This window comes from Dermochelys coriacea, chromosome 2 (assembly GCF_009764565.3).
Source record: "Dermochelys coriacea isolate rDerCor1 chromosome 2, rDerCor1.pri.v4, whole genome shotgun sequence".
In the NCBI taxonomy this organism is placed as follows: Eukaryota; Metazoa; Chordata; order Testudines; family Dermochelyidae; genus Dermochelys; species Dermochelys coriacea.
In genome coordinates, this window is record NC_050069.1 from 142,937,871 (window position 1) to 142,959,612 (window position 21,742).

Here is a 21,742-nt window from a genome sequence, read left to right on the forward strand (position 1 = left end):
ATGAAACATTAACACATTCACAGAGCCTATCTTATAAAATGAATCACTTCAAAGATGCGCTTATTTCTACAAAAATACTTATTTCTTTGAACAAGTGACCAAGCGTTGCTCCACTTTGCTTTATTTACCACTCTACTCTGATATCCAAACTTGTACTGATGCAAATCCCCTGGGATTAGCTCCAGGAGTCAGCATATGGAGAAAAGTTTCACTTTTATTCAATAATTAAAGGGGGAGAGGAGCAGAGGTCTGTAGACAGGGGGCAGGCTAGGAGTCTCTGACACTAAACACAAGAGTGAGCATCTGAGCCACTGGACTTTATGTAAAAAGCCACTATTTACAATAAAATAAAGGATTCTCTTCATACTCAGAGTAATTTAGTTTCATTATAGTAAGTTTCAGGCTATTCGTATGCTTGTACATATATACATTTTTAAAATAAAACTGTGTTCAATTTAAAAAAAAAAAAGAAAAAAAAGAAGAGGTGAGATCCCTCACTGTGTCCCTCATTTCAAGGTATGTTGTCCCTTACTGTTGTTCATTTTGATGGTCACTGCCCCTCATTTCAGAGTCTGGGGATTGAGAGGTATGATACTTGAGGTGACCAGCCCCTCCATCTGCCACAGTTGCACTCTTTTTAGCGTGCTAGCTCATTTAGATCTAGCGCAGGTAAATCTCTTCGAACTGGGAGTCAAACACCCAGCTCAAAGTATAGACATACTTGAAGTGAGAGGAAGAGTATGAGAGAGGGGTAGGAAGAGTGAAAGGACAAGGGAGAGAGACAGAATTGTGATTGGAGAAGAGGAGATTATGAATGGAGACATGGGAAAAAGAGGAGGGAGGACAAATCAGTGGAAACAGGTGAATTAAGGGATAAAAGGATTAGGAAGGGAAAGATAAGGAGAGAAAAGGAATGGGACAGATTACACAATAGTTATGCAAAGTTCAGCTTTGGCAGTCACTCATTCTATGTACAGAAACCAATTTAAAAGGGAAATATTTTCATCTTAGTTCTTATATCTAAGGCCCTACCAAATTCATGGTTTATTTTGGTCAATTTCATGGTCATAGGATTTTAAAAATCACAAATTTCATTAAGAAAAGGAGTACTTGTGGCACCTTAGAGACTAACAAATTTATTAGAGCATAAGCTTTCGTGAGCTACAGCTCACTTCATCGATGAAGTGAGCTGTAGCTCACGAAAGCTTATGCTCTAATAAATTTGTTAGTCTCTAAGGTGCCACAAGTACTCCTTTTCTTTTTGAGAATACAGACTAACACGGCTGCTACTCTGAAACAAATTTCATTATTTCAGCTATTTAAATCTGAAATTTCACGGTGTTGTAACTGTAGGGGAGTATCAAGGTTATTGTAGAGAGTGTTGTGGTACTGCTACCCTTACTTCTGCACTGCTGGTGGCGACGGTACTGCCTTCAGAGCTGGGCAGTTGGAGAGCAGTGGCTGCTGGCGAGGATCCCAGCTCTGAAGGATCCCAGCGCAGAAGTAAAGATGGCATGGTATAGTATTGCCACCTTACTTCAGTGCTGCTGCCTGCAGAGCTGGGCCCTCAGTCAGCAGCTGTCTCTTTCTGGCTGCTAGCTCTGAAGGCAGCAGCACCGATGTAAGGGGTGGCATGGTATGGTATTGCTACCCTTACTTCTGCACTGCTGGCAGGTCGCTGCCTTCAGAGCTAGGCGCCCCGCCAACAGCTGCCGCTCTCCAGCTGCCCAGCTCTGAAAGCAGCACAGAAGTAAGGATGGCAATAACGCAATGCCCCTAAAATAACCTTGTGACCCCCCTGAAACTCCCTTTTGGGTCAGGACCCCCAATTTGAGAAACACTGGTCAGGCTCTGTGAAATCTGTATAGTATAGGGTAAAAGCACAGAAAAGACCAGATTTCATGGTCCATGACTTATTTTTCATGGCCAAGAATTTGGTAGGGCCCTAATAACTTCTGTACATTGCAGTAACACCTAGAATGTTAGGCGCTTCCAAATATAGAGGAAAACAAGGTCCTGGCATCAAAGAGGAGACAATCTAGAAGGGTAGGAGAAAGGGATAGAATATACTATCAGGGTGACAGCTAGCATGCACCTATCTTAATTCCAGGGGTGTTTTGTTAAACATTTGTTTTATTTATATTATAAAAAATGTAGTTTCATGTTTGTTTTGGGAGGGCCCTTTGGATTGAGACTCGGGCTGTTGATTAATCACAGTTAACTCACTCAGTTAAATCAAAAATTAATTGTGATTAATCGCACTGTTAAACAATAGAACACCAATTGAAATGTATTAAATATTTTTGGATGTTTTCTGCATTTTCAAATATATTGATTTCTATTACAACACAGAATATAAACTGTACAGTGCCAACTTTATATTATAATTTTCGGTTACAAATATTTGCACTGTAAAAAAGATAAAAGAAATAGCATTTTTCAATTCACCTCATACAAGTACTGTAGTGCAATCTCTTTATCCTGTAAGTGTAACTTACAAATGTAGATTTATTTATTTTTTGGTACTTAACTGCACTCAAAACCAAAACAATGTAAAACTTTAGCACCTACAAGTCCACTCAGTCCTACTTCTTTTTCAGACAATCGCCAATAGAAACACATTTGTTTGCATTTATGGGAGATACTGCTGCCTGCTTCTTATTTACGTTACCTACTTTATTATTGACATCTCTTTGCTAATTTTTTAAGAGCAGTTTTATTGCCATATTTTACCAAAGACATAGTCAAGGATTTTTGCTCTCAAATTTTACTCATCAAAAGTTTCTCCTTTCTAATGAATTTGGGATTAACTTCACATTCTTACGAAATAGTTTTTAAAAACATTACCTACCTTTTGAATTGGCAAAAAATTAAAAAACTAAGACAGACAACTAACTTGAAACTTATTTTGGGTTTTAACAGCCAGTCATATAATCGCACACACTATAAAATTGGAAAGCATATGTGCACATCTTTGTTTAGATTGAAAACTACATCAAGTTGTACCTATGTGCATCTTTTATACGGGCAGGTAAGGAGAACTAAAAAAAGGGTAAGGATTAATTATAAATTTAAGTTTCATTTTATTTTAACATTTTAAATAAAAACTTACTCTTAAAAATTCAATAAGTACAAGAGCCACTTCATTAACATTCCCTTAACATGGGCTCTGTTTTCCTATCTATCAGCTATTATCTGCACTGTGCTATTGGTTTATGAATTGATTAGTATCTTAGATAAAGTAATTAAAATACAGCAAAATATAAGCATCTGAAATAAAATGAGTAGTCAAGTCACGAAGTTGATAACACATGAGAAGTATTAAAGCTGATGGCTATTCGCAAGCTTGTTATAAGATCATTATGAAAGTATTTCAATGCAAATACTTAACACTTACATGCTGTAAGAGGTACAACTCCCAACCATGCAAAGGCCACAAGTGTATAGTGAAACCAGTATCGTATTGCTGTGCCAATACTTGTAACCAGTCCAGCAAAAATATCTTGGATTGGAAGCCGTGAAGGCATATCTGGGGAATAAACTGAGAGGAAAAGGAAAAACACTTTTATAAAACAGTTTTCATATGTGCTTGCAATAAAAGCATAATATAGTACTGCAGTCAATAGCAACAAACAAACAAATAGCCACAAAGCCAAAAATAAATTCACTCTCTTCACGCTTTATAATCCACTACAGGAAGCGCCAATGAAACCCTTAAACCACAAGTTCTCCTTAACTCATGTATTTAATTTTATAGAACTATTTTACAGACACTTCAGAGTTTGAGAAGTTTTTGTTTTGGGGCATTAATACCATCATCCGTAACCGTAAAGACAGATTACCTCAGAACAAGCCCAACACCATATGCCTAAACTAAAATTTTAACTAAAAGTTTAAAATTCTATAACACAGTATCACCCAAATACATAGAACTCTCCTCCCTTATCACAAGAGACTTCCCTTTTCAACCTAACCCCCTGAGAGAAAAGCTAATTAAGCAACAGACCAGCAGAAATGTCAACAAACTCAGGCCCTGCCAAGAAACGGAGAAGAAAATTCCAAATTCAAGGGCCCTCCAGAGAGAAACCCATCACCCAACACCTAAAATGTACACATCTGGGATCTGTTTCCAGATGATATCAGCTGTTGGGATAAAAGCACAAGGAGAAAAACAGTCACTAAAAAAATATTAATCTAAAATAGGGGTGGGCAAACTTTTTGGCCCAAGGGCCACATCAGGGTTGTGCAACTGTATGGAGGACTGGGTAGGGAAGGCTGTGCCTCCCCAAACAGCCTGGACACTGCCCCCTCCCACTTCCCATCCCCTGACTGCCCCCTCAGAACCCCTGACCCATCCAACCCCCCCTGCTCCTTGTCCTCTGACCGCCCCCTCCAGGGACCCCCGCCCCTAACCGACCCCTCCGGAAAACCCCACCCCCCCGTGTTCCCTGTCCCCAGACTGCCCCGCCCCTGCCCCCTGACAGGACCCCAGGACTCCCATGCCTATCCAACCGCCCCCTGACTACCCCCCAGGACCTCCTGCCTCTTATCCAATACCCCTGCTCCCTCCCCCACCATGCCGCTCAGAGCGACAGGAGCAGCCGCCGCACAGCGGCGTGGCTGCGTGGGAGGGGGGACAGCAGGGAAGGGGCTGGGCGCTAGCCTCCCCAGCCGGGAAGGACGATCCCGTGGGCTGGATGTGACCCGCAGGCCATAGTTTGCCCACCTCTGATCTAAAACCTAAGAGACTAACTCAAAACAGTTCCTTCAACAAAACTATTCCAATCCAATATTTTTTCCTTCTTTTAAAATGAATTAACTGGTTATGCCATTCAGCTGTCTGGGAAGTTTCACAAACTTTCGTCTAACTTTTCAGTAACTTTTCCATACTACATAATTTTTAAGTTCTAACCACTTCATCTGGCTCCTGCATCCCTCACAGCTAGCCAAAAGTCAGGTTCTGACTTACTAATATGATTTTTTGTATGTTCTTACAGGCAATTGCTCAATAGTTTATTAGACAGAGGAAGAGTCCAACTAAACATTTTAATATATGTGAACAGTCATTAAAGTGAACACATTAAAGTCCAGGTTTCATTATACAGTTCAATCACATACTCCCTACATTAAACTTCTCAGACACTCAGGCCCTCAAAACACAACCTATGAACAGCAATAAGGAAATAAAACTTTCACTTTATTAATAAGAAATGTATTTCAAAAATTAAGCAAGACACTGAATATGCCATCTGCTGTGTAATACGAGCATCTACAAGACTTAACTCTAGAAAATACAGATGCCCTGGCATGCAAATATTTTGGTCAAAATTCTGAGCCCTACCTTTTGTGGGCTTCTCTTTTGCTCCCACAATAATTTTCAGACCCAAGAAAGGTTATTTGAATGTCTACGTACCTGATCACACCCACAAATCAGGTATTTGGACACACAAGGCACATTAATTTTGAGTGCAGAGGCTGGCTTCCACAAGTCTCAAGTTTACACAGGGTGGATACATATCAGTTATTTTAAATTTAAATCAGAATTTTTTTTTATTTTAGATACACAAGTTGGGAGATTTTGTTGTTATTTATATTACAATAGATTTATTTTTAAAAATAAACCTGTTTAAAATGAAATCAATTTAATACAAAAATGTTAAGGCCTACACTTCTTATAATCTCTTAAAACATTTAAATAAAAATAAACTTACTGAATCCATAAACCTCTTTCAAAAACTTTGAATTAAAGGCTGTTTTTCTATATAAAGAAAAATCAGGGGAAAATATCTAACTTTTGATGTCAAGCTTCATAAATATGGCATATATCAAATAAGGAATATATCATTCACCCTTTTCTAACATAGTAAACATACAATTAACAAAAAAGAATAGGAGTACTTGTAGCACCTTAGAGACTAACAAATTTATTTGAGCATAAGCTTTCGTGAGCTACAGTTCACACAAAAGCTTATGCTCAAATAAATTTGTTAGTCTCTAAGGTGATACAAGTACTGCTTTTCTTTTTTGCGAATACAGACTAACACAGCTGCTAGTCTGAAACCTGATACAATTAACAAGAATCTGAAAATAATGAGCTATATAACCTCTTAAACAAATGTATATAATTACATCTTTTTGCTGTACGCTATATCAAATCTATTGTAAAGGTTCTGTTTAGTTGTAAATCAACATTTTAATAGTTATATCAACTAATGAGAATGCACCTTTCTTCAGAAAATTATCAGAAGTACAAATGGAGAAGTTGATTAAAATCATTTAAATCAAGGCTTTCCACTTGATTTAAAATTACTTTTATTTAAATCAATCCATTCTGCTCACACAACCTAGAGCTGTTGTTTTACCTTCTCATTACCACTAAAATCCTCCACCATTTACAACACATACCTCCTCTTCTGACTGCCACATAAAATATGCAGCCTTTAATTATGATCATATGGATTGGTTGATGATGTCCTGATGCAATTAGTCTCTGAAGTTCTATTTTCCTGCATTATCTGGATGGTTTGCACAGTAAATTAGTTATCACTTCTGAGGTGAGGAGTGGTTTGCAGTCAAGTGTAAAAATAGTCTAGCAGCTTTCATGTTCAAAGTTAGGCTCAAAGGATGTAAGGATTTTGTATCAATTGCCCAGTATTCACTCGTTTTTCATTGTTGCTAAAACATCTCCACCAAACGATCAAAAATGCAAGAAATTGATATGAATTCAACAAAGCTACAACCTCTTGGCAATATGGACACAGCATGTCAATGACAACCAAATCTAAATCAGAAGTTATCAACTGGACCACCACAGATTAAGCCCAGTTTTAACATTTCCTCTTTCCCCTAAAAAGCTCACTTCATTACACTATTGCCCTGCAATTCAGGTCTACAGTTAAAACTTTAAAAAAAAGACATGCAAAGTGACTTGGCAAACCACTGAAAGACAAAAAGAAAAGGAGTACTTGTGGCACCAAAATTTATTTGAGCATAAGCTTTCGTGAGCTACAGCTCACTTCATCGGATGCATTTTCGTGAGCTGTAGCTCACGAAAGCTTATGCTCAAATAAATTTGTTAGTCTCTAAGGTGCCACAAGTACTCCTTTTCTTTTTGCGAATACAGACTAACACGGCTGCTACTCTGAACACAAAGACAGTGGCGGAGTACTGCACACCAGTTTGGAGTCAATCGCCACACACCAAACTGGTGGATATGCAGTTACATGCCACCATGCTTATCATCTCCGACACCCTGCATCCGACTCCACTTGCATGGCTTCCACTTCTGAGCAATATTGCTCCTCTTCATATCAGATGAAAGGTTGCCACTGAGAAAGTTACTGGAAAAAGTACGCGCCAACCCAAGCCTGCCGCTGCACAATGACCTTTTAAAACACAAGCTGCATGTTTGCCATCACGTGGCCCATTACGGTCTCATCCGCCATGCCAGGATGTTAGGGTAGAAACACTCTGGCGAGAGGAATGGATATCTGTTATAATCCCCAACCAGTTCCTTGCCGCCGACCCCACAATTTGCCTACCTGGTTTTGACCTGCCCCATTGCTAGTGGCCCTGTTGAACAGGTTCTGGACCGGGCAAGGTCTCTGTGCAGCCAACCCATATCGCTGGAGTCTTCGTGACAGCCCTTTGTGCAGCTGTGGCACAACACAGACAATGACACACATGGTCAATGAATGCCTGCTGACTAGGTTCAGCGGTGGCCTAGTAGAACTGCATCACGCCACTGAAGATGCCATCGCTTGGCCAGATGACTATGCACACGCAAAATAAATAAAGGTTTCAGAGTAGCAGCCATGTTAGTCTGTACCGAAAGACATTTATCCAAGATGTCACTACACCCAGAATTTACAGCTATTAGCCAAATCAATCACTGGATAAGAAAACTCTAGACGTTAAGCAGGATGTTGTGACATGAGTTACATTTCAGCTCACCATAATGATTTCAAGTCAGATTATCATGACTTTATATATTGAAGTTAACTATTTTAGAAGATATTCTCTAATTATCCTAATTTTCACCAGAAAGATACTTAATGCAACTTACATTGTTACAAAGTAATACAACAAAGGATAACAATATGGACAATGTCCTGGGTACTTGGCTAAATTACAAGATAAATTTGAAAGCCACAATTCATACCAAATTTATCAGCATATAATCCAGAGTAAACGCTTAGACTTTGCCTCATCCCCCTCTCTACTTAAGTAGGGAAACAATTATGATCCAATGCAAATTATGCACTGAGCACACAATTTTCCCCCGGGGAGAAGGTGAGACAAAGAATAAACAATATATGACAGCATTAATCATGCCACTTAACTGGAAAATTCCCAGATACTATGGTGACATAGAATCATAGAATCATAGAATATCAGGGTTGGAAGGGACCCCAGAAGGTCATCTAGTCCAACCCCCTGCTCAAAGCAGGACCAAGTCCCAGTTAAATCATCCCAGCCAGGGCTTTGTCAAGCCTGACCTTAAAAACCTCTAAGGAAGGAGATTCTACCATGGTCAGTACAAAACCATATACAGAGTACATGATCGCCTGCTGTTCTGATACACCTCAATAAAAATTTAGGCACACTACTACCAAAATTGAATAGTTTCAGATTTAACTTTTACAAGTTTAAAATACAGCAGACCAGACCTAACTTGCAAGTATACATGTCTGAGAAGCTTTTTTTTTTTTTTTAAATAAGTGAGTATATATACAATGGTAAGTGTTCCAATTTGCAAAAAGTAGTTCTGAAGAGTCTGTAAGTGCCCTAAATTATGTAACTGTTTATTACTTGATTCTTAGTAAATTGCTAAAAAAAATGCTGTTTAGTAGCAGATCCAGGATCCTATCCCACCTTAGGACAACCGCTGCAGAAACGATCAGAATCTTCTTTCAAAGCAAGTAAACAGAGCTCTCTCATCATGGCTCTTTTTGTAAAATAATATGACAATGGTGGAATAAAATAATATAGTGCAATGTTCTGTTTCAATGGTCATTGAATTTGTTCTGACTGCTTGAGAATAACTAATTAAATGAGCCAATTCATTCACATTTTTAACTGTCACTTCAATAAACCAAGACAGTGAACATACAAATGAACGTTGACAAAAAGCAGGAAGGGAATGAGTGAGAAAGAACAAGGATTATAACAATATAAGCACTACTCAGGTTAAGGTACAAAGACATCTTGATTTTTTAATTCACACAAGGCAAGGGCATATTTCAGAATATGTTATTTAACTCACATGTTAGTCTTCTGGGGATTGAAGAGGTGATACCCCGCTACTGGCTTCCTTCCATTTAACCGCCCAGTATTCATTCAGCTGGCAATGCCACACCCACCATTCATCAGCATTACAGAATGTGTTGGACGGGAAAGTGAGAAACTTATTTTTGCTTTATATAAAACTGTCCATCCAAAGACCAGACAAACCTATTTCTACCACCCTACGCCCTTGGTATCATGCTTTTTTCATACTTATGTTTTTAATAGGGCTATCAATCACAGTTAACTCACAATTAACTAAAAAAATTAATCGTGATTAAAAAAATTAATCACGATTAATTGCGGTTTTAATCACACTGTCAAACAATAATAGAAATACCAATTGAACTTTATTAAATATTCTTGGATGATTTTCTACATTTTCTAATATATTGATTTCAATTACAACACAGAATACAAAGTATACGTTGCTAACTTTACATTATTTTTATTACAAATATTTGCACTGTAAAAATGATAAACAAAAGTAGCATTTTTCAATTCACCTCATTCAACTACTGTAAAGCAATCTCTTTATCGTGAAAGTGCAACTTACGAATGTAGATTTTGTTACATAACTGCACTCAAACCAAAACAATGTAAAACTTTAGATCCCACAAGTCCATTCAGTCTCAGATATGACCCAGCACGTTGTTCATTTTAAGAATGCTTTCATTGCAGATTTGACAAAATGCAAAGAAGGTACCAATCTGAGATTTCTAAAGATACCTGCAGCACTCAACCCAACATTTAAGAATCTGAAGTGCCTTCCAAAATCTGAGAAGGACGAAGTGTGAAGCATATATTCAGAAGTTGTAAAAGAGCAACTCTCCGATACAGAAACTACAGAACCCGAACCACCAAAAAAGAAAATCAACATTCTCTTGGTGGCTTCTGATTTAGATGATGAAAATGAACACACATTTGCTCTGGATTGTTATCGAGCAGAATCCGTCCTCAGCATGGAAGCATGTCCTCTGGAATGGTGGTCGAAGCACGAAGGGGCATACGAATGTTTAGCATATCTGGCACATAAATACCTTGCAACACCGGCTACAACGGTGCCATGTGAACGCCTGTTCTCACTTTCAGGTGACATTGTAAACATGAAGCGGGCAGCACTATCTCCTGCAAGTATAAACAAACTTGTTTGACTGACTGATTGACTGACCAAGAAATAGGACTGAGTAGACTTGTAGTATCTGAAGTTTTACACTGTTTGATTTTTGACTGCAGTTATTCTTGTACATAATTCTACAAATGTAAGCTCAACTTTAATGATAAAGAGTTTGCACTACAGTCCATGCATTAAGTGAATTGAAATACTATTTTGTTTTTTTACAGTGCAAATATTAACAATAAAAAATATAAAGTGAGCATCATATACTTTGTATTCTCTGTTTAATTGAAATATATTTGAAAATGTAGAAAATATCCACAAATATTTAAATAAATGGTATTCTATTACTGTTTAACAGAGCGATTAATCACAATTAGTTGTTTTAAACACACGATTAATCATGATTATTTTTTTTTTAAATTAACACTTGATAGCTCTAGATTTTAATGCTCTTAGTTCACATCCCACAGGATGTCAGATAGAAATACTGAAATATTTTAAAAATTATACAATAGTGGGAAATAAACTTCTCTATCTCAGTAGGCAAGCTCCAGTACTCATGACTGTTTGGTGTGATGTTAGAGTGCATGCTAGGGTATTACATGGAAGCAAGTGGGGGAGTGTGGAACAGTTGCTCTTTGGAAACCCAAAGAGAAGAAAGAATAGTTAGTTAAAAGTGAACTGAAATGCTTTTTACAGAAATAATGAAAAAATTGATTTCAAATTATGTTTACAATTATCGTTCAGCCAACACTTAGACTGAATAACCACAACTAAGAGCAATTTTTTAAAAATGGATGTCTAGAATTACACTAAACCCTGGTCTACACTACGGGGTTAGGTCGAATTTAGCCATGTAAGGTCGATTTTAAAATGAATGCATCTACACAACCAACCCCGTTCCGTCGACCTAAAGGACTCTTAAAATCGACTTCTGTACTCCTGCCTGGTGAGGGGAGTAGCGCTAAAGTCGACTTTGCTGGGTCAAATTTGGGGTAGTGCAGATGCAATTCGACTGTATTGGCCTCCGAGAGCTGTGCCAAAGTGCTCCAATGTGACCGCTCTGGCAGCCCTTTCAACTCCGATACACTAGCGAGATACACAAGAAAAACCCCGGGAAATTTTGAATTTCATTTCCTGTTTGGTCAGCATGGCGAGCTCAGCAGCACAGCTGACCATGCAATCCCCCCAGAATCACAAATGAGCTCCAGCATGGACCGAAAAGGAGACACTGGATCTGATTGCTGTATGGGGAGAAGAATCTGTGCAGGCCGAACTCCAATCAAAAAGAAGAAATGCTTATATATATATATATATATGGGGGAGGGATAGCTCAGCGGTTTGAGCGTTGGCCTGCTAAACCCAGGGTTACGAGTTCAATCCTTGAGGGGGCCATTTAGGGATCGGGGGCAAAAATTGGGGATTGGTCCTGCTTTGAGCAGGGGGTTGGACGAGATGACCTCCTGAGGTCCCTTCCAACCCTGATATTCTATGATTCTATACCAAAATCGCACAGGGCATGGTGGAGGCTACAACAGGGACACACAGCAGTGCCGTGTGAAAGTTAAGGAGCTCAGGCAAGCCTACCAAAAGACAAAGGAAGCAAACGGTCACTCCGTGTCAGAGCCCAATACATGCCGCTTCTATGATCAGCTGCATGGCATTCTGGGGGGACCATACCACTACCCCCTATTCTCCATGGACACCTGCAAGGGAAGAGTACCTCATGCAACAGGGAGGAGGATTTTGTGGATGAGGAAGAGAAGGATGCACAGCAGGCAAGCAGTGAATCCGATCTCCCCAGCAGTCAGGACCTTTTCATCACCCTGGAACCAATACCCTCCCAAGGCGGGATCCCCGACCCTGAAGGCAGAGAAGGCACATTTTTAATACAGTATAGGGTTTAAAAGCAATAGTGCTTAATGTGTGATTTGCCCTGAAGAATTGGAATGCATTCGCAGCCAGTAAAGCTACTGGAAAAGTCTATTAACATATCTGTGGATGGAGCGGGAATCCTCCAGGGACATCTTCATGAAGCTGTCCTAGAGGTACTCTGAAAGCCTTTGCAGAAGGTTTCTGGGGAAGGCTGCCTTATTTCATCCTTCACAGTAGGACACTTTACCACGCCAAACTAGTAGCAAGTAGTCTGGAATCATTGCAGCACAAAGCATGGCAGCAAATGGTTCTGGGTTTTGGTCACATTAAAGCAACATTCGGTCTTTATCTTTCTGTGTTAGCCTCAGGAGAGTGATATCATTCATGGTCATCTGGTTGAAATAGGGGAATTTTTATAAGGGAACAGTAAAAGGTCCCCATTCATGCTGGGTTGTTTGCGCTTGGCTAAAAGGGATCATCCCAGAGAATAGCCATGTGGTGGGGTGGGAGGAGAAGTGTGCTGCGCATCCACCCAAAAACCACACCCCCTCCTTTAAAATGGCAAACCCAACCAGCATTGCTTGCTTTGGGAAAGGATGGCGCTGCAGTTTGAAACCATTCCCACATGTTATGAAGGCGTAAGAAGCCAACCCCGCATACCAAAAGGCTTACCATGGCTGCCTGGAAACCAAATTCTGTTGCCCGGCCGTGTGTGGTGTGTCACCATACTGCCAGGCACTCAATATAAAAGGAAAAATGAGACCTTGTACCTAAAGCACATGTGCTGTCTGCTGTGAATTGCTTGATTCACTGTGAAAGAGTCTCCCTTTTGTTCTCAGAAATGTATCATCATAAATTTTACTCTCCCTTTTTATCCCCGAGCAGATGAAAATGTTTCTATGTTCCCCCTATCATCTTCATCCCTGAGGTTATCACAGATTAGAAGGCAAAAAAACAAACAAAAAAAAAAAAAACAAAACAAAAACAAAAAACCCGCACTCGCGATGACATGTTTTCCAAGCTCATGCAGTCCTCCCGCACTGATAGGGCACAACTGAATGCATGGAAGGCATTCAGTGGCAGAATCCAGGAAAACATTAAGAGAGCACGAAGAGCAGAGGCAGGAGGTGATGCTGAGGCTAATGGGGGAGCAAACAGACATGATGAAGCGTCTGTTGGAGCTGCAGAAAAGCCAACAAGAGCACAGACTACCGCTGAATCCATTGTATAACTGCCTGCCCTCCTCCCCAAGTTCCATATCCTCCTCACCCAGACGCCCAAAAACGTGGAGGGGGGAGCTCTGGGCACCCAGCCACTCCACTCCAGAGGATGGCCCAAGCAACAGAAGGCTGTCATTCAAGCAGTTTTGATTTATATAGTGTGGCTACAATAAGCAATGTGCCCTTGTCCTTCCCTCCTCCTGCACTCCACCCCACCCAGGCTACCTTGTCAGTCATCTCCCTTTCTTTCTAATTAATAAAGAAAGAATGCATAGTTTCAAAACAATAGTTACTTTTTTTTCCTTTGCCAGCTGTCATCGAATGGAGGAGGGTGATTGGCTTATGGGGAATTAAAATCAACTAAGGGGGAGAGTTTGCAGCAAGGAGAAAAAACACACAACTGTCACACCATAGCCTGACCAGTCATGAAACTGGTTTTCAAAGCCTCTTTGATGCACAGCGCGCCTATCTGTGCTCTTCTAATTGCCCTGGTGTCTGCCTGCTGAAAATCGGCCACCAGGCGATTTGCCTCAACCTCCCACCCTGCCATAAACGTCTCCCCCTTACTCTCACAGATATTATGGACCACACAGCAAGCAGCAATAACAACGGGAATGTTGGTTGCGCTGAGGTCTAATCTAGTCAGCAAACAGCGCCAGCTAGCTTTTAAATGTCCAAAGGCACATTCTACCACCATTCTGCACTTGCTCAACCAATAGTTGAGCTACTCCTTACTACTATTCAGGCTGCCTGTGTACGGCTTCATGAGCCAAGGGAGTAAGGGGTAGGCTGGGTCCCCAAGGATAACTATTGGCATTTCAACATCCCCAACAGTAATTTTCTGGTCTGCGAAGTAAGTCCCTTCTTGCAGCTGCTCAAACAGCCCAGAGTTCCTAAAGATGCGAGCATCATGCATCTTTCCCGGCCATCCCACGTTGATGTTGGTGAAACGTCCCTTGTGATCCACCAGTGCTTGCAGCACCAATGAAAAGTACCCCTTGAGGTTTATGTACTGGCTGCCACGGTGGTCAGGTGCCAAGACAGACAGAACGCATATCCCTATCACCCCACCACAGTTAGGGAAACCCATTGCAGCAAAGCCATCCACTATGACCTGCACATTTCCCAGAGTCACTACCCTTGACAACAGAATGTCAGTGACTGCACTGGCTACTTGGATCACAGCAATCCCCACAGTAGACTGCCCACTCCATACTGATTCCCGACTGACCGGTAGCCATCAGGCCTTGCAAGCTTCCACAGGGCTATCGCCACTCGCTTCTCAACTGTCAGGGCAGCTCTCATCTTGGTATTCCTGTGCTTTAGAGTGGGGGAAAGCAACTCACAAAGTTCCAGGAAAGTGGCCTTACGCATGCAAAAGTTTCACAGCCACTGGGAATCATCCTATGCCTGCAACATTATGTGGTTCCACCAGTCTGTGCTTGTTTGCTGGGCCCAGAATCAGCGTTCCAGTGTATCAACCAGCCCCACTGCCGCCATGATGTCCCAACTGCCACAGCCTGTGCTTTGAAGAAAGTTTGTGTCCATGTCTGATCACAATCGTCATCGTGCTGGCGTCTCTTAGCCCAGTTCTGCACATACTCCAAGATAATGCGTGAGGTGTTTACAATGCTCGCAACAGCAGCAGTGAGCAGAGCGGGCTCCTTGCTTGCCTTGGTATGGTGTCTGCATGGATAACCCAGGAGAAAAGGCGCTGTTGCTTTGACAGAGAGAGGGAGGGGTGATTGATGACATGTACCCAAAACCACCTGCGACAATGTTTTTTCTCCATCAGGCATTGGGAGCTTATCCCAGAATTCTAATGGGCAACGGAGACTGCGGGAACTGTGGGATAGCTACCCACAGTGCACCGCTCTGTAAGTCGATGCTAGTCATGGTATTGAGGATGCACTCCGCTGACTTAATGCGCTTAGTGGGGACAAAACCAATCAACTGTATAAAATAGATTTCTAAAAATCGACTTCTATAAAAACAACCTAATTTCATAGCGTAGACATACCCTTCTGAATTTGTTTTCAAACATGTATTTAAGTGACCTGATTTTCAAGTTGTGGCCAATTACTTTAATACACAACTGCTGAAATCAACTCCTCATTTTCCTGCCAAGACCTGAGGATTCTGTTCCTGTCCCACTTACAAATAATAATTTCATTCACACCTAAAGGAGTGTAAAGAACACAGTTTCCTGCACAGTTCAGTGTTAACTGAAGTCACAAGATGTTATAGAGGAGAGAGACCCAAGGACTGAAACTTAAGCCTTGACAGGTAAAAAGTATTTCCATTCCCCTTAACACATGCTTATGTACATATTTTTAGATCTAGATGTATGTTTTCTAATTGATTTGGGATCGCTCCCCCTTTTTACTGTGCTTTTAAGTGAACTAAATTGTTAATATATAGAAACTGTGGTACTTTGAGATGTGTGGTGCACAATTATATTCCACTTCATGCGTGTCTGTCCAGTGCACTTGAGCCAGATACTTTTGGTCAGCAGTACCCATCAGGGGAGTTCATGCACTTTGTGTGTTCTCAGTGCCTCCAACGAAGGGCATGAAGGAGCGGGACACCCTCCCTTTCCACCCTTTCCTTCATACCAGAATCCTAGTTAATATCAGACTCAGAGTAGCAGGGATGGAGGGTGAGTCATGGAATATATATATGTACATCTTGAAGAACAAGTTACTGTAGAGGTAAGTAATTGTTTATTCAAGTGGTTGTATACATATATATTCCAAGTTAGGCAATTCTCAAACAGGGCTGTCCATTGGTGGTGTAAATTCAGCTAGTGCATGAAAGAACTCTGGCAAGCTCAGTCATGTGTGCAGGATATCATGTGTCCCAGCATCTTGAGACAGAATCTCGCTGTTGTTCTCATAGACTGGAGCACAGGGTTAAAATGGACTGGAACATTCCCTGAGGTAGATATGTGATTGCAGATGTTGAGTCAAGAATGTCCCCAATAAACTCAATTCTCTAAATCAGACACATTATCTATTTGTCCATGTTTATTTCTCAGACTCAACTGAATAGTGCCAGGATCTGATGAATGCTATCTGTGACTTTTTGCTTTTAGTGACAACAGATTTGTCAATTATCCAGATACAGGAATACCTGGATACCCTTAGGTAAGCCACTGCCATAAACTTTATAAAAACTTCTGGGCGTTGATGAGAGGCTGAACAGAAATACTGTATATGGATAGTGGTGATCCCCACACTGAAAACCTAGCATATATCCTGTGGCTGGGCTGGATAGACACTCAAAAACAGGCATCCTGTAGATCAAGAGTATCACACCAGTCATTCAAATCAAGAGAAGGAATACTGTCCTGAACATCATCATTTTGATGAAGGTGTTCAAGTCTCTTAGGTCTAGGATAGGCCTTAGATTTTTTCTTTTTAGGGATGAGAAAATTATAAGAATAAGAAACACTTCTCCTATGCTGTGGAAAGACCTGCTCTACAACTCCAAGATCAAGAAGAGATTGTACAATCTCACAAGGGTCCCTGAACAGGGAGTGGGAAGGTGAATGGGGGACTGAAAGGGAATGGTTAATCCCAAACTCCACAATGTCTAGAACCCAATAATCTGAGGTTATGGCATTCCAGACACCGTGGGAGTAGTACAACTAATTCCCAAAGGGAGGAGACAGGTTGGGAAGATCCGGTACAACATGAATTCTGCTGAGTAAGCAGTTAAATCTGCTGCTTTGAGGTTTGCAAATGCTGATGAGAGGTCAAGTGTGGCAGAAGCTTAGGAAATTTATGTCTTTGCCAAGCTAAACTAAACATAGCCTTTAGCAAAAAGCAGGATCAAATTTACTGTAACCAGAGGATTATACACACATTTATTTGTGCAACTATATAGTTTAACTTCTTTATTCAGATTCCTAATTTTTATTATACTAGAAAATGATGAATGATGTATTTCTTATTTACCAGATGAGTAATGATTTAGTTGTGATTTGTGTCAAGGTCTGTTTGGATGGACATTCAAATTCAATTAAAATACACAAAAAGAGCATTTTAATTTTTTTTATTAAATAAAAACTACATTAAAAATGCTGGATACACAAGAAAAAAAGTTAGTCAAAGTTTATCAAAACATGTTTTGCATTTAAAACTAACTGATTTCTTAAATAAAGGAAATATTATCTGTAGTTAATGAATTTAACTGATTGTTTCTGGTCACCATGTTCTACAAGATTTTAGCACTAGTATATTTCATCTTCTTACACCCAGTGTTTATTCAGAGATTGCAAAACAAGTATCCCTACTTTTTTAACTCCTAATTGTTTTCTCAACTAGCTATTGAACAGAACTAGCTGAAGAAAATGAAATGAAGAAAATATTCTCTCTGCACATAGAGAAGAGGCTATTGCTATCAAAAGCTGGTCCCATTGCAATAAACTACTTAGTTAGTGACTTCCACCAGCTCAGTAGTCTGACTTTCCTTAAAACTTGTAAACAAGTTTTACAAGCAAACAAGTACTGTAATATTTTTTTTGTATTTAACTTAAATTATGTTAATAAATTATAGTAAGTTAAGGCCTGAGCATAGGTTGTCCTAATTTCAAATTTAATTTTAAGAAAATTTATTTAAAAAAATAAAACTATTTAAATAAACTGATTTCTTTTAAATAATTTTTATCCGCCTCATTTTTTAAGGTTTAAGAGGAAACCCTTGCAAGCTAGAAGTATAACCAAGAAGCAAGTATAACCAATGCAATAACATACGTCACAGTCTACCAACCAGTTTGAAACAGTAACTCTTAAAGATGCTAAATGCTCCACTCATCTGTTTGGTGTTAACTCCAAACTGTCAACATTAGCTATTTAATTTCCGATTATGTTAGTAGTAGCATCAGTCTAATGCGCTTTTCTATTATTATGGTTGCTATGACAGATTTTGGGATAGGTTACAAGGTGACAGCTAGTTGATATAAAGAGCTCCTGGAACGGGGAATAACCCCTAGTTATAACCAACCCCTAGTTGGTTGGGGATAGAAGAAACTGAATCCAGAGGATGAGGGGGGAAAAAAAAAGAGATGCATCACCGGTCCTTCAGCAGCAAGAGCCGAACTGCCTCCTGGATAACAAAAAACTCCAACTATTCAAACCGCCAGCTTCCCTCCCCATCCCAGCCAGTTCCTAGAATGCAGGGACTCATTAGTTTAAAAAAAGTCTCTTCACACAGTACATTTAAATCTTAGAATTTGGGAGCAGCATAAAATGCAGTAGAACCTCACAGTCACATATACCTCAGAAATGGAAGTTGTTTGTAACTCTGAACAAAATGTTCTTTCAAAAGTTTACAACTGAACATTGACTTAATACAGCTTTGAAACTTTAGTACACAGAAGTATTTTTTTTTAGTAGTTTACAGTTAACACAGTACTGTACTGTAATTTGCCTTTTTTGGGGGGGTCTCTGCTGCTGCCTGATTGTGTACTTCTGGTTCCAAATGAGGGGTGTGGTTGACTCGTCAGTTTGTAACTGGTGTTCGTAACTCTGAGGTTCTACTGTAAACAATCAAAACAAACAACACAAGGAGTATTGTACTGATTGACAGGCAATGAGGGGGCAATGCGGAATGATTGAGGCCTAATGTGCCACACAGGTCGGGGCCTTACTTATCTGACACCTTGTCCAATGTTAGTTTTCTTGTTACCCAGTAGAACAGAACACTGCATCCCATCAGAAATTGCATACAGATAAGGTCAGCTCTTGAGTCTAAGGTTTTTAAAAATTAACTAAATTGCTTAACTTTGATTTTTATTAGCTGAATCTAACATGATAAATAATTATTTGTGGTAACTACTCAATCTTGACTGAGGTGGCAGTAGAATGGATGGAGAACATTAGGGTACGCTAATCAACTCACATTGCTAGAGTCAACTGTGTTGCTAGGAAGAAGTTAGCAGAATTGACTTAGTATCTTACTAAGTAATGTTCTTACAGATAGCTACTTCAAAGACAATTGAAAAAAGTTTGTCAATTATAGATTACAGGTTTGGTTCACCTCATTTTAGCAGTCAAACTTCCAGATTCCTCAGAACTTTACTCCTGCTTAATACACTGTAACTGAAAATGAACTTGTGGCACCTTAGAGACTAACAAATTTATTAGAGCATAAGCTTTCGTGAGCTACAGCTCACTTCAACGTATGCTCTAATAAATTTGTTAGTCTCTAAGGTGCCACAAGTACTCCTTTTCTTTTTGCGAATACAGACTAACACGGCTGCTACTCTGAAACCTGAAAATGAACTGTACGCATTAATTTTTTTAAACTCAGCTGACTGTCTATGAACTGGAATTGGGGGCATCAATAAAAAGATACTGAATATTCTCTCTTGGAAACTAGGTGGATGAAAAAAAAATCAGTATTATTTGCTACAAAGAAAAAACTTTTTTAAAACCTATATTGTGATCTACTCAAAGGAGCTGTGAGTCAAACAAGAATAAGAGATATAGACCAAAACTATCAACACAGATACACTTAGAAATAAAAAAAAAAATTAAAAAGGCCAATCACTACTCTAAATATCACAAATAAGAAAACAAGGAAACAAAAGTGCTGAAAAAGCTAGAAAAGGTGTTATATACTTACTTGGTGTGAAAGCAAATCTGTGCTTACATAATTCACAGTATTCTTTTCTGCTGTGTTTCAGCCACTGAACTAAGCTGCAAAGAAACACGAACACAGGGCTAAAATGTGTCTGCACTTAAAAATTTAAGACATCCAAACAATTGATTTCCTGCCACTTGTGAAAAGTTCAAATCTAAAAAAATTACAGTTGAAAAGCTAATCATTGGATTTATGATTTTATCAAATATATTAAGCCTGTTAAATCAATATAGATAGATTGGACCACTATGACAATTAAATTGGTATGCAAGAATGGAAAAAGAGGGTGGACTACCACTGGGGTAACTGTGACTCTTCAAGCAGATTTGTTTGTACTACTGATGATGTGCCCTCCTCGGCTGTGCATTAGCTCATATCTTAGACACTACTATCCAAAAGGCTAACCACAAGGCACATGCACCTCTATTAATGTGGACCTGTAATTATTTTCTCCCCCTCTGAGGATTGTTTATACAAAGTACACTTGCATATCTAAGGTTGAAATAGTAAGCGATTGTGTAATTAACCACTATCATAATACATTCACACTGGGGGGCAAATTTAAATTTGGCATTTTCATGATTAACTGTGCAATCATAACATTGCATTAATATAGGATTTTTAAAAGTTTAAATATAATATTTACCCTTGGGTGTTAGACCTTTACACACTAATTCATATCCATAAAGGTACAGAAAGATATACTAATAATTTAGTAAGTTTAGTCAGCCGTCTTTCTGATGCGCACAGTTTATAAAAGACTACCAGTCAAATACTATTGTATTCGTAAGCAGGAATGATCGTTACAACATGTGCACATACTTTGGTTTTCACATGCTCTTTACTCTATAGAGACAGAAAGCAGGCAATGTGAGCAAACCTGTAAGAACCATCCAAAAGTTTACATTTAAATATAATTTTTCCACAAACTAACCTTTCTGCTTACATACTAGTTATTCTGAAGACCTAACAAGTATCCCTTTTAGAAAATGTTTGTGTTTTGTTTAAAAAATTTAAACTTACCATTCTTGATGAATAAATTTAATACTGCCAGTACACACGCACGGATGATAGAGGGGTTTCTCAGGTGTTCCTTCAGACCGACACACCCTACATATGTCTGCTGGCCAAAACAAGAAACTTATCAACATTTTGCTTAAAGTTTCTCACACATTTAATATCAAAATAAATTAAGAATAAAAAATAATGGAAAATATAGCATTATGGTCAAGGATGATGCCATATAGCAAAATAAAACCATGCCAATTTAAAATGAAATAAACTGAAAAATACACAAGACATATTTTGAACTTGGCAAAATAAAGATCCTATGATCTCCAGAAAAGCAGAACAGAATTCTGCATCTTCTTCCTGAACACCCTGCCACTGTAAAAAATTGATATAAATCTCTACTACACAAAAAACAACAGACTGAAAGGTTATGGAATTAACAAGTATATACAAACACACAACTGTGGAGGACGCATGCATGAGCACACTGGATGTGAAGATATTTGTACTGCTAAAACAGCAACACATGGGGTCATCTAAGGACATAAGCTGATGCTCCCAGACAGCTGTCTCTCAACTTGGC

At 39.4% G+C, this 21,742-nt stretch overlaps 1 protein-coding gene across 1 annotated transcript in view; it reads right to left on the bottom strand.

Moving 5' to 3' along the window:
- Window positions 1–21,742, bottom strand: part of MARCHF6 (membrane associated ring-CH-type finger 6) — a 125,734-nt gene that overhangs the window by 87,931 nt on the left and 16,061 nt on the right. Inside the window, exons 2-4 of the mRNA XM_038388762.2 lie at window positions 21,172–21,268; window positions 20,131–20,204; window positions 3,398–3,541 (exon numbers count right to left, since the gene is read on the bottom strand). Coding sequence (XP_038244690.1) covers window positions 3,398–3,541; window positions 20,131–20,204; window positions 21,172–21,268 — 315 coding nt within the window. The remainder of the gene's footprint in view (window positions 1–3,397; window positions 3,542–20,130; window positions 20,205–21,171; window positions 21,269–21,742) is intronic.